This window comes from Dendrobates tinctorius, unplaced genomic scaffold (assembly GCF_039654945.1).
Source record: "Dendrobates tinctorius isolate UK_male_01 unplaced genomic scaffold, ASM3965494v1 ptg000117l, whole genome shotgun sequence".
In the NCBI taxonomy this organism is placed as follows: domain Eukaryota; kingdom Metazoa; phylum Chordata; class Amphibia; order Anura; family Dendrobatidae; genus Dendrobates; species Dendrobates tinctorius.
In genome coordinates this window covers 5,605,151-5,618,438 of record NW_027361785.1, presented here as the reverse complement: position 1 = coordinate 5,618,438, position 13,288 = coordinate 5,605,151, and the positions used below count along the sequence as shown (strand labels likewise).

At 42.3% G+C, this 13,288-nt stretch overlaps 1 protein-coding gene across 1 annotated transcript in view; it reads right to left on the bottom strand.

The window, feature by feature from the left end:
• Positions 1-13,288, bottom strand: part of SLC5A7 (solute carrier family 5 member 7) — a 32,384-nt gene that overhangs the window by 16,423 nt on the left and 2,673 nt on the right. Inside the window, exon 4 of the mRNA XM_073590485.1 lies at positions 11,752-11,907. Coding sequence (XP_073446586.1) covers positions 11,752-11,907 — 156 coding nt within the window. The remainder of the gene's footprint in view (positions 1-11,751; positions 11,908-13,288) is intronic.

Here is a 13,288-nt window from a genome sequence, read left to right as displayed (position 1 = left end):
TCAAATCTAAGTGGCAGCAACAGAGGTAAATCACTACCAATTTCGGATTCTTACAAACATGACTCACAAGATGCAAGTGTCAAGTTATTACAAGCTCCCAGAAACAAAATGATGCTTATTTAAAACGCAAATCTGGGCGGTTTGATTTATTTCGTATCGTTATGTAAGAGATGAAAGCCCAGACCTTAGACCCCCACTTGTACAGTAGATAAGCATTTCCCCTCTCCCCAGCATGATGTAAAGATTGCCACCTACCTCTCTCATTACATTTCAAAGGAACATCCTTAATTCATTGTGCATGAAAGGGTGTCCATGTAATTACTATTAATGCATCTACATGAGCTCAACATATAATGTCATACACGACATGCTGAAAAATTGATATAGTAATACAGGAATGGTCCCAAATTTTTCTTAATTTCTTGGAAGCCTGCATGTATGCTGAAATACTTCTGCCGACATTTACATTTGAGATGGGGAGGCGAAAGGTTGTAAATTTAAATAAACTAAAATTAAAGGGCTTGTCAAAGATAAGAAAAAGTCTTTTTTTCCTCATTTCCCCCAAAAAACTGTGCCATCCTTGTTCATAGGATTTAATGTGGTGATCCAAAACTAAAATATACTTTAATCCTAAATGCCTATCTTTCTAATTGCTTACTGGGAAAATAAAATGAGTCATCATCAGTGGAGCAAAGGCTGCGGTCACTGCTGCAGCCTTTGCCCCCTCCCTGAAATGAAACGTCATCAGTGACGTCCATTTCAGAGGCTGGGCTAGTCCCTGCTCTATTGAGCATGAGTCATTTCCAAAAATATGCTAAGTGAATTCTTGTCACTGTTTAATATGCAGAGTGACAGTGTGCTCCTTTTCCAGCTCTGATTTAAAGTGACGAACTGACAAAAGAGCACACTGTCAGTGAGCATTGTAAGAAGAATACCTGGCAGGCAGGAAAATCAGAGACCAGCAGATTGCTCAATGACAAGAATCTGCTGAGCAAATGTCAGATTTGTCAACTGACGCATGCTTAATAGAGCAAGGCCTAGTTCAGCCCTTGAAATGGATGACACCGATGACGTTCCATTTCAGTGAGGCACTGACCACAGCTCCTGTCCCCTGATGATGACTCGTTTGACAATTCCAGCATGTAGTGGGGTTCTCAAATGGAGCGTTATCAAAGAAGAAGTAGTAATAAAAAAAAGAAGTTTGATAGCGTATTGAGGGAACAGTAGGGACTTTTTAGTGAAAGTATATTGGAAAAGAAATTAAATTATGACATTTAACAGATGGGCATTTAGAATTAGATTCAATTTTTGTCTTAGTTTTGGATAACCCCATAAAACACGAGTCCGTCCCAATACAAGTTCACAGATTTATGATGAAGCTAAAGACATGGTTAACATAATATATCTAAGTTATGACTCCATGTACCTAGGTTATAACTCCATGTGCCTAGTGTATAACGCCATGTACAGTACCTAGTGTATGACTCTATGTACCTATGGTGTGACTCTATCTACCTAGGGTATTACTCCATGTGGCTATTGTATAACTTCATGTACATAAGGTGTGACTCCATGTGCCTAAGGTATGACTGAATGTACCTAAGGTGTGTATCTATGAACCTAGGGAATTAATCTATATTCCTAAGGTGTTAGGCTTCGGGTTCCTGCAGCGGCTCAGCAGGAATCCAGAGCCTCACGTTCTGCGGTCTCTCATTGTCTATTGACCACAGGGGAGATTGCTCAGCAGTGTCAGCGTCTCAGACGCTCTGCCCAGACCTTCTCTGTGGGTCTGGCTGTTGCTGCCACCTTTGGGTCAGCAATATCAATGCAGGCTGCTTTGCAGCAAAACACTCCAGAGGCTAAGTCCTCTCGTAGCGCTACTGAGCATGCTCATGAGATGATCTCCCATTGGAGATCGGGAGTCACATGCTCAGGTCCTTCTCATGATCTCATTCGTCCATCTCAGAGATCTGGAAGGTCCCGGAAGTCCACTGCTATAAAAGGTCCGCATGGCCGCTCGGCCATGCGATAGTATAGTGTTGTGAGTTCATTTTCCCCTCCGTCACTGAGGCCTGGTGAACTCCCTATTCTAGTGAAGGAAGGTAGTGAGCCTGATTATCAGGCACCTGGGACTAATGAAGACGATTGGCTGAGTGGAGTCACTGACTGGATTTAAGGCAGCCTACACCCTTTCTGCCCTGCGGGTGATTTCTCTGTGGACTCTTGGACACCAGTCTGATTCCTGCTCTCCTAAAGCTAAGTTTTCTGTTTTGCCTTTTTGCATCTAAGATTTGTTTTTGTTTTTCTTGCTTTTTGGATTCTGCCACTCCCTGCTGGAGTGTGCAGTGTTCCGTGAGCTCTGTCTTCTGAAAGTACCTGAGTGCTGATTTAGTTTTTGAAGCTTAGTTGCTTCAGGGCCATTTTTATATCAGCTTGTTGGTTTTTGTCTCTGATAGGGTTTTGGCAGATTGCAGACAGCAGCCTTCCTATCCGTTCCTATCTAGGTAGTTTTTGGGCCTCGTCTTTGCTCAGCCTGTCTTTCTGTCTGTGTAAGTGTTTTCATCTTGCTTCACCGTCATTATATGTGGGGGGCTGCCTATTGCTTTGGGGTTTGCTCTGGGGCAGTTAGATTTCCCCTTTCCTTCTTTAGGCCTATGTATCTCTCCGGCTGTGATCGAGGGGTCTAGGTCATCGTAGGAACCCCCCACGGCTACTGCTAGTTGTGTTGATAGGTTCAGGGGTCTGCAATCTGATAGTTGCCAACTTCTCTGGTTTTCAGGACTTAGCTAGCATTTCTGTTTTTGCCTCCTACGGTGACTCAATCATAACAGAATCACCCGCCCAAACCGCAGATCCTGGGGTACTCAATAGCAGGAAAGAATTGTGTTTAAAAAAAAAAAAAAAAAAAATGTGTATATTCTTTCCTCTATATCTCTGAGGCCATAGGGGGAATTTTTTTTTTCTCTCAATGGAGATAAAGCAAATGTCTGATCGTGTGGAGCAGCTCGCTGCTGAAGTGTGAGGAATTTCCGCCTATCTTGCTCGTTCACATGCTGTTGAACCAAAGATCCCCACACCTGATGTATTTTTTGGGGATCGATCTAAATTTTTGAGCTTCAAAAATAATTGTAAATTATTTTTTGCTTTGAAGCCTAACTCGTCAGGGAGCCCCGCGCAGCAGGTTAAAATTGTCATCTCTTTGCTGCGCGGCGATCCCCAGGATTGGGCGTTTTCTTTGAAACCAGATGACCCTATTCTGACTAATGTGAACGCATTTTTTCAAGCCTTGGGGTTGCTGTACGACGAACCTAATGCTATTGATCAGGCTGAAAAGACCCTGTTAGCATTGAACCAGGGTCGAGAATCTGCAGAGTTGTACTGTCAAAAGTTCCGAAAGTGGGCGGTCCTTACTACCTGGAATGATAGTGCCTTGGCTGCTCTCTTTCGGAAGGGTTTGTCAGAAGCCGTAAAAGATACTATGGTGGGATTTCCTGTCCCCTCTGGTCTGGACGATTCTATGTCTTTAGCCATTCAGGTTGATAGGCGTTTACGTGAACGCAGGATTACACGAGAGGTGTTGCCACCGGTTGAACAGACATCTGAACCTATGCAATGTGATAGAGTTTTATCTAAGGCGCAACGTCAGGAATTCAGAAGGCGTAATAAGCTGTGTTTTTTCTGTGGAGATGCCTCACATGTTATTTCTGGTTGTCCTAAACGTGAGAAACGCTTTGCACACACGTTTTCTGTTGGTGGGGTTCAGTCTAAGTTTCTTTTGGCGATTACTCTGATCTGTTCCCTGTCCACATTTTCCGCCAAGGCTTTTGTGGATTCGGGAGCAGTGCTAAACCTAATGGACTTGGATTTTGCTAAACGTTGTGGATTTCCGATGATACCTCTGCAGACGCCTATCCCTTTGAGGGGGATTGATGCTACCCCTCTGGCTAAAAATAAACCTCAGTTTTGGACTTAGTTGGTCATGCGGGTCGCCCCAGACCACCAAGAAAATTGCAGATTTTTGGTGTTGCATGGTCTGCATGATGCCGTTGTTCTGGGGTTTCCCTGGTTGCAGATTAATAATCCAGTTTTGGATTGGAAGTCTGTGTCTGTGGTGAGTTGGGGTTGCCGGTGTACCTTTAGTGAGGCTCCGGTTTTTTCCACCTCTCCGCAGTCGCATGAGGTTCCTGACTATTTGGCGGACTACTATGATGTATTTAGTGAGAATGAGTCTGCGTCCTTGCCTCCTCATAGGAGTTATGACTGTGCAATTGAACTAAACCCGGGGTGTAAATTTCCTAAGGGTCGGCTCTTCAATTTATCTGTACCCGAGCACGAGGCTATGCGGTCCTATATTAAGGAGGCGTTGGAGAAGGGTCATATTAGACCATCCTCTTCACCCTTAGGTGCCGGTTTTTTTTTTGTGGCCAAGAAGGATGGTTCTTTAAGGCCTTGTATTGATTATCGTGCCCTCAATAAAATTACTATTAAATATCAGTATCCGTTACCCCTGATTTCGGATCTATTCTCTAGAGTCAGAGGTGCTTGCTGGTTTACCAAGCTTGACCTCAGGGGGGCGTATAATCTTATCCGCATTAAGCAGGGGGATGAATGGAAGATGGCATTTAATACTCCGGAGGGACATTTTGAGTACCTGGTGATGCCTTTTGGGCTCACTAATGCCCATTCTGTCTTCCAGTGCTTCATGAACGATATTTTCCGAGACTTTGTCGATAAATTTTTGATTATCTATCTGGATGATATTTTGATCTTCTCCAAGGATTGGGATTCTCATGTGGAACATATTCGGACTGTGTTCCGGATCTTGAGAGAGAATTCTCTGTATGTCAAGGGATCAAAATGCCTTTTTGGAGTACAGAGAATTTCTTTTTTGGGATTTATTTTGTCTCTGTCAACTATTGAAATGGACTCGGCCAAGGTACAGGCCATTTATGATTGGGTTCAGCCCACTTCTTTGAAGGCCCTCCAGAAGTTTTTGGGTTTTGCTAATTTTTATCGGAAATTTATAGCAAAATTTTCTAGTATTGCCAAACCATTGACTGACCTGACCAGGAAGGGTGTGGATGTGTTGAATTGGTCTCCGGAGGCGGTTGCTTCCTTTCAGGAGCTGAAGCGTAGATTTACCTCCGCTCCGGTTCTGCGGCAACCTGATGTCTCACTCCCGTTCCAGGTAGAGGTGGATGCTTCTGAGATTGGTGCAGGAGCGGTGTTGTCCCAAAAGGATCCGGTAACATCTGAAATGAATCCCTGTGCTTTCTTTTCCCGTAAGTTCTCTTCATCTGAACGTAACTATGATGTGGGGAATCGGGAACTGTTGGCCATGAAATGGGCATTTGAGGAGTGGAGACATTGGTTGGAGGGAGCCAAACATCAAGTTGTGGTCCTCACTGACCACAAAAATTTGATTTACCTTGAGTCGGCTAAACGCTTGAACCCTAGACAGGCTAGGTGGGCCTTGTTTTTTACACGTTTTGATTTTGTGGTCTCTTTCCTTCCTGGAACTAAGAATGTCAAGACAGACGCCCTCTCTAGGAGTTTCCTTGCTGATTCTCCTGTGGTGACCAAGCCTGCCACCATCTTAGGCGAAGGGTTAGTTCTTTCTGCCATCTCGCCCGATTTGAGACTTGCTCTGCAAGAGTTCCAGGAGGACAAACCTGAGCGTTGCCCCAGTGGAAAGTTGTATGTTCCTGACCAGTGGAAGAAGAGAGTGATGTCTGAAGTTCATTGCTCTGCATTGGCTGGTCATCCAGGTATTTTTGGTACTAGAGATCTGGTGAGTTGCTCTTTTTGGTGGCCCACCTTGTCTCATGATGTCAGGAATTTTGTGCAGTCCTGTGGGACTTGCTCCCGGTCTAAATCTTGTTCTCGCTCTAGTGGGTTGTTGATGCCTTTGCCGGTCCCCAGGAGGCCATGGACCCATATTTCAATGGATTTCATCTCTGATATGCCGGTCTCTCAAAGAATGACTGTTATTTGGGTGATTTGTGATAGGTTCTCTAAGATGGTTCATCTTGTACCACTCCCTAAGTTGCCATCTTCCTCTGAGTTGGTGCCTCTGTTTTTGCAACAGGTGGTTCGCTTGCACGGGATTCCTGAGAACATTGTATCTGACAGAGGAGTTCAATTTGTGTCTAAATTTTGGAGGACGTTCTGTTCCAAGTTGGGAATTCAGTTGTCCTTCTCCTCTGCTTTTCATCCTCAGACCAATGGGCAGACAGAGAGAACAAACCAGACCTTGGAGTCGTATTTGAGATGTTTTATTTCCGCTGATCAGGATGATTGGGTTTCATTTTTGCCATTGGCCGAATTTGCTTTAAATAATAGAGCTAGTTCTGCCACTTTGATGTCACCTTTTTTTTGTAACTTTGGTTTTCACCCTCGATTTTCTTCAGGGCAGGTGGAGCCTTCTGCCTGCCTAGGTGTTGACACTGTGGTGGAGAGAATGCACCAGATCTGGGACCAAGTGGTGGATAAGTTATCTCTCTCCCAGGAAAAGGCCCAGCGGTTTTCCAATCGACATAGGACCATTGGTCCCCAGTTTAAGATTGGTGATATGGTGTGGTTATCATCTAAAAATATTGCTATGAAGGTGGCTTCTCCTAAGTTTAAGCCTAGATTTATTGGACCTTACAAGATTTTGGAGATTATTAATCCGGTCTCTTTTCGTTTGGCTCTCCCTGTCACATTTAAGATCCATAATGTGTTCCATAAGTCCTTGTTGAAGAGGTTTGTTGAGCCAGTTGTGCCTGAGGTGGCACCTCCGGACCCTGTATTGGTTGAAGGTAACTTGGAATATGAGTTAGAGAAAATTCTGGATTCCCGTCTGGCTAGACGGAGACTCCAGTATTTGGTTAAGTGGAAGGGTTATGGTCAGGAAGATAATTCCTGGGTCTCTGCCTCTGATATTCATGCCAAAAGATTGGTGCGTGCCTTTCATCGGGCTCACCCTGATCACCCTGGTAGCATTGTTGAGGGTTCGGTGACCCCTCCTCAAGGGGGGGTACTGTTGTGAGTTCATTTTCCCCTCCGTCACTGAGGCCTGGTGAACTCCCTATTCTAGTGAAGGAAGGTAGTGAGCCTGATTATCAGGCACCTGGGACTAATGAAGACGATTGGCTGAGTGGAGTCACTGACTGGATTTAAGGCAGCCTACGCCCTTTCTGCCCTGCGGGTGATTTCTCTGTGGACTCTTGGACACCAGTCTGATTCCTGCTCTCCTAAAGCTAAGTTTTCTGTTTTGCCTTTTTGCATCTAAGATTTGTTTTTGTTTTTCTTGCTTTTTGGATTCTGCCACTCCCTGCTGGAGTGTGCAGTGTTCCGTGAGCTCTGTCTTCTGAAAGTACCTGAGTGCTGATTTAGTTTTTGAAGCTTAGTTGCTTCAGGGCCATTTTTATATCAGCTTGTTGGTTTTTGTCTCTGATAGGGTTTTGGCAGATTGCAGACAGCAGCCTTCCTATCCGTTCCTATCTAGGTAGTTTTTGGGCCCCGTCTTTGCTCAGCCTGTCTTTCTGTCTGTGTAAGTGTTTTCATCTTGCTTCACCGTCATTATATGTGGGGGGCTGCCTATTGCTTTGGGGTCTGCTCTGGGGCAGTTAGATTTCCCCTTTCCTTCTTTAGGCCTATGTATCTCTTCGGCTGTGATCGAGGGGTCTAGGTCATCGTAGGAACCCCCCACGGCTACTGCTAGTTGTGTTGATAGGTTCAGGGGTCTGCAATCTGATAGTTGCCAACTTCTCTGGTTTTCAGGACTTAGCTAGCATTTCTGTTTTTGCCTCCTATGGTGACTCAATCATAACAGTATAGTCTCTAGTTGCTACTGTGTGAATGATGATGGATGCATGAACCTGCGAATGACTCATTAAGATCCCCTTCCTCTAATATTACGAGTGTGTATAGGGGCTTAGCTTTAGAGTCTGCGCCAGTCTGTGGCAAGTCTTAAGCCACTATAGCATCCTCCACAGTGCTAGCATCCGACAGTGCGCCTGCTACCAGGCACTGTCGGTCAGTGGCAGTATCTGTCGCCGCGCTGCAGTTTGCAGCTCTGCTCGGTGTCCGCAGTTGCGATGCCGCACGCACGGTAGGTCTAGATGGACGCTGACCCTCTGCCTCGGGTCCAGTTCCTGTGACCGTATACCGTGCATGCACTTATCTGAGTCCTGTGACGCTAACAGGCTCAGCCTTTTGTGTTTATTTTGTGTGAAAGGGAACCTGGAAACTATAGGCCGGTAAGCTTAACATCTGTAGTGGGTAAAATTTTTGAAGGGTTTCTAAGGGATACCATTATGGAATATCTCAATGTTAATAAATGTTTAACTCCATATCAACATGGATTTATGAAGGATCGCTCCTGTCAAACTAACCTGATCAGCTTCTATGAGGATGCAAGCTCTCAAATAGACCAAGGAGAACCATTGGATGTCATTTAGCTCGACTTCTCTAAAGCATTTGACACTGCCCACATAAAAGATTGGTAAGTAAGGTGAGAAAGCTTGGGCTAGGGGAAAATGTGTGTAGATGGGTAGGTAGCTGGCTTAGTGATAGAAAACAAAGAGCGGTTATTAATGGTGCATACTCAGATTGGGCCAGGGTTACTAGTGGGGTACCACAGGGTTCTGTATTGGGCCCCCTACTATTTAATATATTTATTAATGATCTAGTGGATGGCTTACACAGTAAAATATCAGTATTTGCAGATGATACAAAACTATGTAAGGTAGTTAACACAAAGGAGGACAGTTTGCAACTACAGAAAGATTTGAGTAAATTGGAGAATTGGGCTGAAAAATGGCAAATGAGGTTTAACACAGATAAGTGTAAGGTTATGCACATGGGAAGGAGAAACAGATGCTACAATTACTTACTAAATGGGAAACTGCTGGGGAAATCCGACATGGAAAAAGACTTAGGCATCTTAGTCAATAAGAAGCTAAATTGGAGTGCCCAGTGTCAGGCAGCTGCTACCAAAGCAAATAGGGTCATGGGATGCATTAGAAGAGGTCTGGGGACACGAGATGAAAGCATAATTCTCCCTCTGTACAAATCACTCATCAGACCATACTTGGAGTATTGTGTGCAATTTTGGACGCCGGTGCTCAAGAAAGACATTACTGAACTTGAAAGGGTTCAAAGGCAGGCTACTAAAATGATAGAGTTGGTTCACTACAATACCCAAAAAGGTTATCAAAATTAGGTCTATTTACTCTAGAAAAGAGAAGACTTAGGGGAGACTTAATATATATGTACAAGTATATCAGAGGGCAATACAGAGATGTCTCCAATGAACTGTTTGTACCAAGGACTGTGACAAGAACAAGGGTGCATTCTCTTCGTTTGGAGGAAAGACAATTTCTGCACCAGCATAGAAGAGGGTTCTTCACGGTAAGAGCAGTGAGACTCTGGAATTCTCTTCCTGAGGAAGTGGTGATGGCCAACTCACTGAATGAATTTAAGAAAGGAATGGATGCTTTTCTTGTAACAGTATAGAAGGTTACGAATAACAGAATATTATAGGTAGATGGTTGACCCAGCTTAGGGGAAGGAATTTTTTTCCCTATGGAGAAAATTTGCTTCTACTCTGTGGGTTTTTTGCCTTCCCCAGGATCAACAATGCAGAACAGCTGCACTAAAAATAGGCTGAACTAGATGGACAAAAGGTCTTCCTTCAGCCTTCAAAACTATGTTACTATGTTACTATGTATTACACTTAGGCGACTCTGTGAATAAACAGAGATCGCTCAGCGCACCTGGGTGACGTTTAACCCGCGTGCGTCATACCGCCATATTGTACCTCCGCCATTGTCTAGCAGCGGTGTTAACACCTTCTGCACGGTGGACCCCAAGCGGTGAACGCACTTTATTATTTATTTATTTAGTGTGTTCCGCCGTTCCTAACGCTAAGGTATGACTCCAATTTTAAGACACCTCATTTTGTAAATCACAGCTTTACAAATTTTTGCCTTTTAACATTTCATGTTGAAATAACTCATCAAATTATATGCTCTATACAAATAGTTTATCAAGTAATTGTGCTTTTAATAAAAGGAAATGGGGACAGTAATTGGTGCATTTATTTCTCTTGGCTGAGAGTGTGATAGAATTAAAAAAAAGCCAGTAAATATGAGGTCATATTTATTGATTGAGTAAAATGGAGGAAAGTTTTTATGCCCAGATGATTCAGCATCTTTCATAAGTTAACTCTGTAAGGGTATATTTATAAGCAGGAGATTTGTTGGAAGAAATGGCCCTATAGCAGTCTATAAGAGTTGTATCAGGGATCTGTACAACATGAATCCATAAAAAGATGAAGGGCCTATTTCCAATGTTTATGGTAATGTTGATTTGGATTCAAAGTTACTGTATTTTATGGCTGTAATGATAAAGAATGATGAGGATACTGTTCTTGTAAAGATGGCCACCATTTTTCTAAAAACCCAGTGTTTCTGTTTCTAAACAAATATTTTGTAATAGCCCCTTTTTAACGTTCCTATTTTTTTAATGATTGCCTTGTCTATATTATCAATTTGGCCATAATTGGAACAATTGCAAGTATGTCTCCATTGAATAACTGTAAGAACTGTGCAGCTGTTAAATATGGAATGCATGTGACGTTTTATTTTGTCCCACCCTTACTGAAGAGTCGTGGTGATTTATAAGACTTTCCTTCAGGATTGGTTATAGTTTGCTTCACGGATTAAAGAATTGTTGCAAACCTGATAATGAAGTTATGAGACCATAATTCAATTTCTCTCTCATCTACTCCATTTCCCTAACTCCAAACTTCACCATCTTCCCACGTTATATTTGTTTTTAAAGATGTTAATATTCTACGGGTTAGACTAAAGTGTTAATTTTTCTCCAAGTGTGAAAATATGTTATTTTCTTCCCTTTGCACTCGATTGGTCTACACTAATAATGTGTTTTTACATATATTTTGCTCTTAAACAGAATCTGTCACCAGGTTTTTGCCACCTTAATCTGAAAGCAGCATGATGTAAAAAGACAGAGACCTTGATTCCACCGAAAATTTCACTTACTGGGCTGCTTGCTGTAGTTTTGATAAAATCACTGTTTTATCAGCAGAGGATTATCAGTACAGGACTAGTAAACCTGTTGTCATGAATTCCTCCATATTCATCTGCTCTGTATAACCCTGCCCACAGCACTTATTGGCAGCTTTCTGCCTATCCACAGTGTATGAAGAAAGATGCCAATTAATGATGTGGGTGAGGTTATATAGAAATCAGAGTTTGAGAACTGGTGGATCTGCAGCAGATAAATCAGTGATTTTATCAAAATAACATCAAGCAGCCTAGTAAGTGATACATAGCTGGAATCAGGGTTTCTGTCTTTGACTGCAAATGGGGTAACAAAAAACTAGTGATAGATTCCCTTTAATGATTTTCTTAGAACATATTTTGTATAGCCTAGTCTATACAATAATGTACTCATTAATCTAATTGTAATAAAATAATAATAATAATAATAATTATTATTATTATAAAAATGCCACATTTTTATAATATACCACATTCAGCAGGAAAGACATGCTGATTAATTCCATAGTGTTCCAAGAAAATGATAAACAGTTTGGGCAGCTTGTGTGGCCCCAGTCCATTATTTCAGACATGTAAAGGCCATATTGCTTTTATTTAATGCAAACAATAAACTATTAGTTTTTGTTCATACATCAAATATCATATAACCTAGATCATTTCAAGTATACAAAAGCCTTACCTAATGCAGAAAGTATTGCAGCAGCCCAGAACATCTCTCCCATTAATGCTGGTACAAAAAGTAATCCACCCATTCGCTTGCCATAAATCTGCTGGAAAGGGTCTAACATGGTAACGTATCCCCTTGATCGCATGGGCTTAGCAAAGAAAAGACCACCTAGAAAAAGATGCAGAACAGATTTTCATCTAGTGGACATGTTGCTAGAAGTAGGGACTGCCTTGCTGCAGCTATGGTCTACTAACTAATGGCAGCAACAACAACGGAAACGCTATAGCCATTAATCCAGTAACCACTGATGTGTGCTGTACGTACTGTAATAATGCACTATAATGTGCTAGAATGATGCTTGGATTACAACTGCTGTTTGCAAACAAGACGTATACACCTAAACAGGTTTACAACATTAAGGCGTTGGTCTGCACATCAGGAAGGATTCCTTATCTACAAGTGCGGTGAAGAGACCACGCCTTATTGAAACTACTATTCATTAACACGTATAGGAAGAAAGGCAGAACATTCCCAACGTTATGGTGTTTCCAATTTGAAGACATATTAGACGTTAGACATATTAGGGACCGGGACAATATTGTTTGATTTACTCATTAGAATAACATCATGACCAAATGACTCAACAACTGCAATCACACATATTTCTTTACGTTTCTTTATAGATTACTGAATTCGGAACCCAACATTTTAGATAGAATATGACGGCATTACATTTGATAATGCCATGCAACGAAGAGCAATATCTGTAATACGCAACACTTAATTACATAGCTATTCAGTTGCAATTACTGCTTTCTAGTGATGATGAGTATGCTCGTTACTCGGGCTTTCCTGAGCATGCTCGGGTGGCCTCCGAGTATTTTGGATGTGCTCGGAGATTTAGTTTCTGTTGCCGTAGCTGCATGATTTGTGGCTGCTGGACAGCCTGAATACATGTGAGGAATACCTGTTTGTTAGGGAATTCCCACATGTATTCAGCCTGTCTAGCAGCCGTAAATCATGCAGCTACTTCGACACAAACTAAATCTCCGAGCATGCCAAAATACTAGGAGGACACCCGAGCATGCTCGGGAAAACCCGACCAACGTGTATACTCGCTCACTGCTTTTGTGTAGCCCAAAATAGGTAAAATATTTTCTCTCCCCCGATCACCATACTATGTCACGAGTGTCAGTACATATTACAGCCGGTGTGCTCTACTGTCCAGCAATGTCTGACACTTAATTATATTTGTTCACAGTATTCAATATTGCTTACAAGAAAATCACATTTTGCTTTTTAATAGTTTTCAACATAAAATCGTTTTCATAGTTCAGAAACTGAATTTGCAACATAGGCGATAAAGTGACCAAACCAGTAGACTATTTTGGGTTTGGTCTTTAAATAGTGTCTAGATCCATTATAAAATATGCTGTCACTAGAATTAAACTGATGACCCCAGATAACTACCCATATATAATACATACTAGTATGACCACACCATGCCATGTACCATAACCGTACCATGTATTTAAGCATGACACATGCT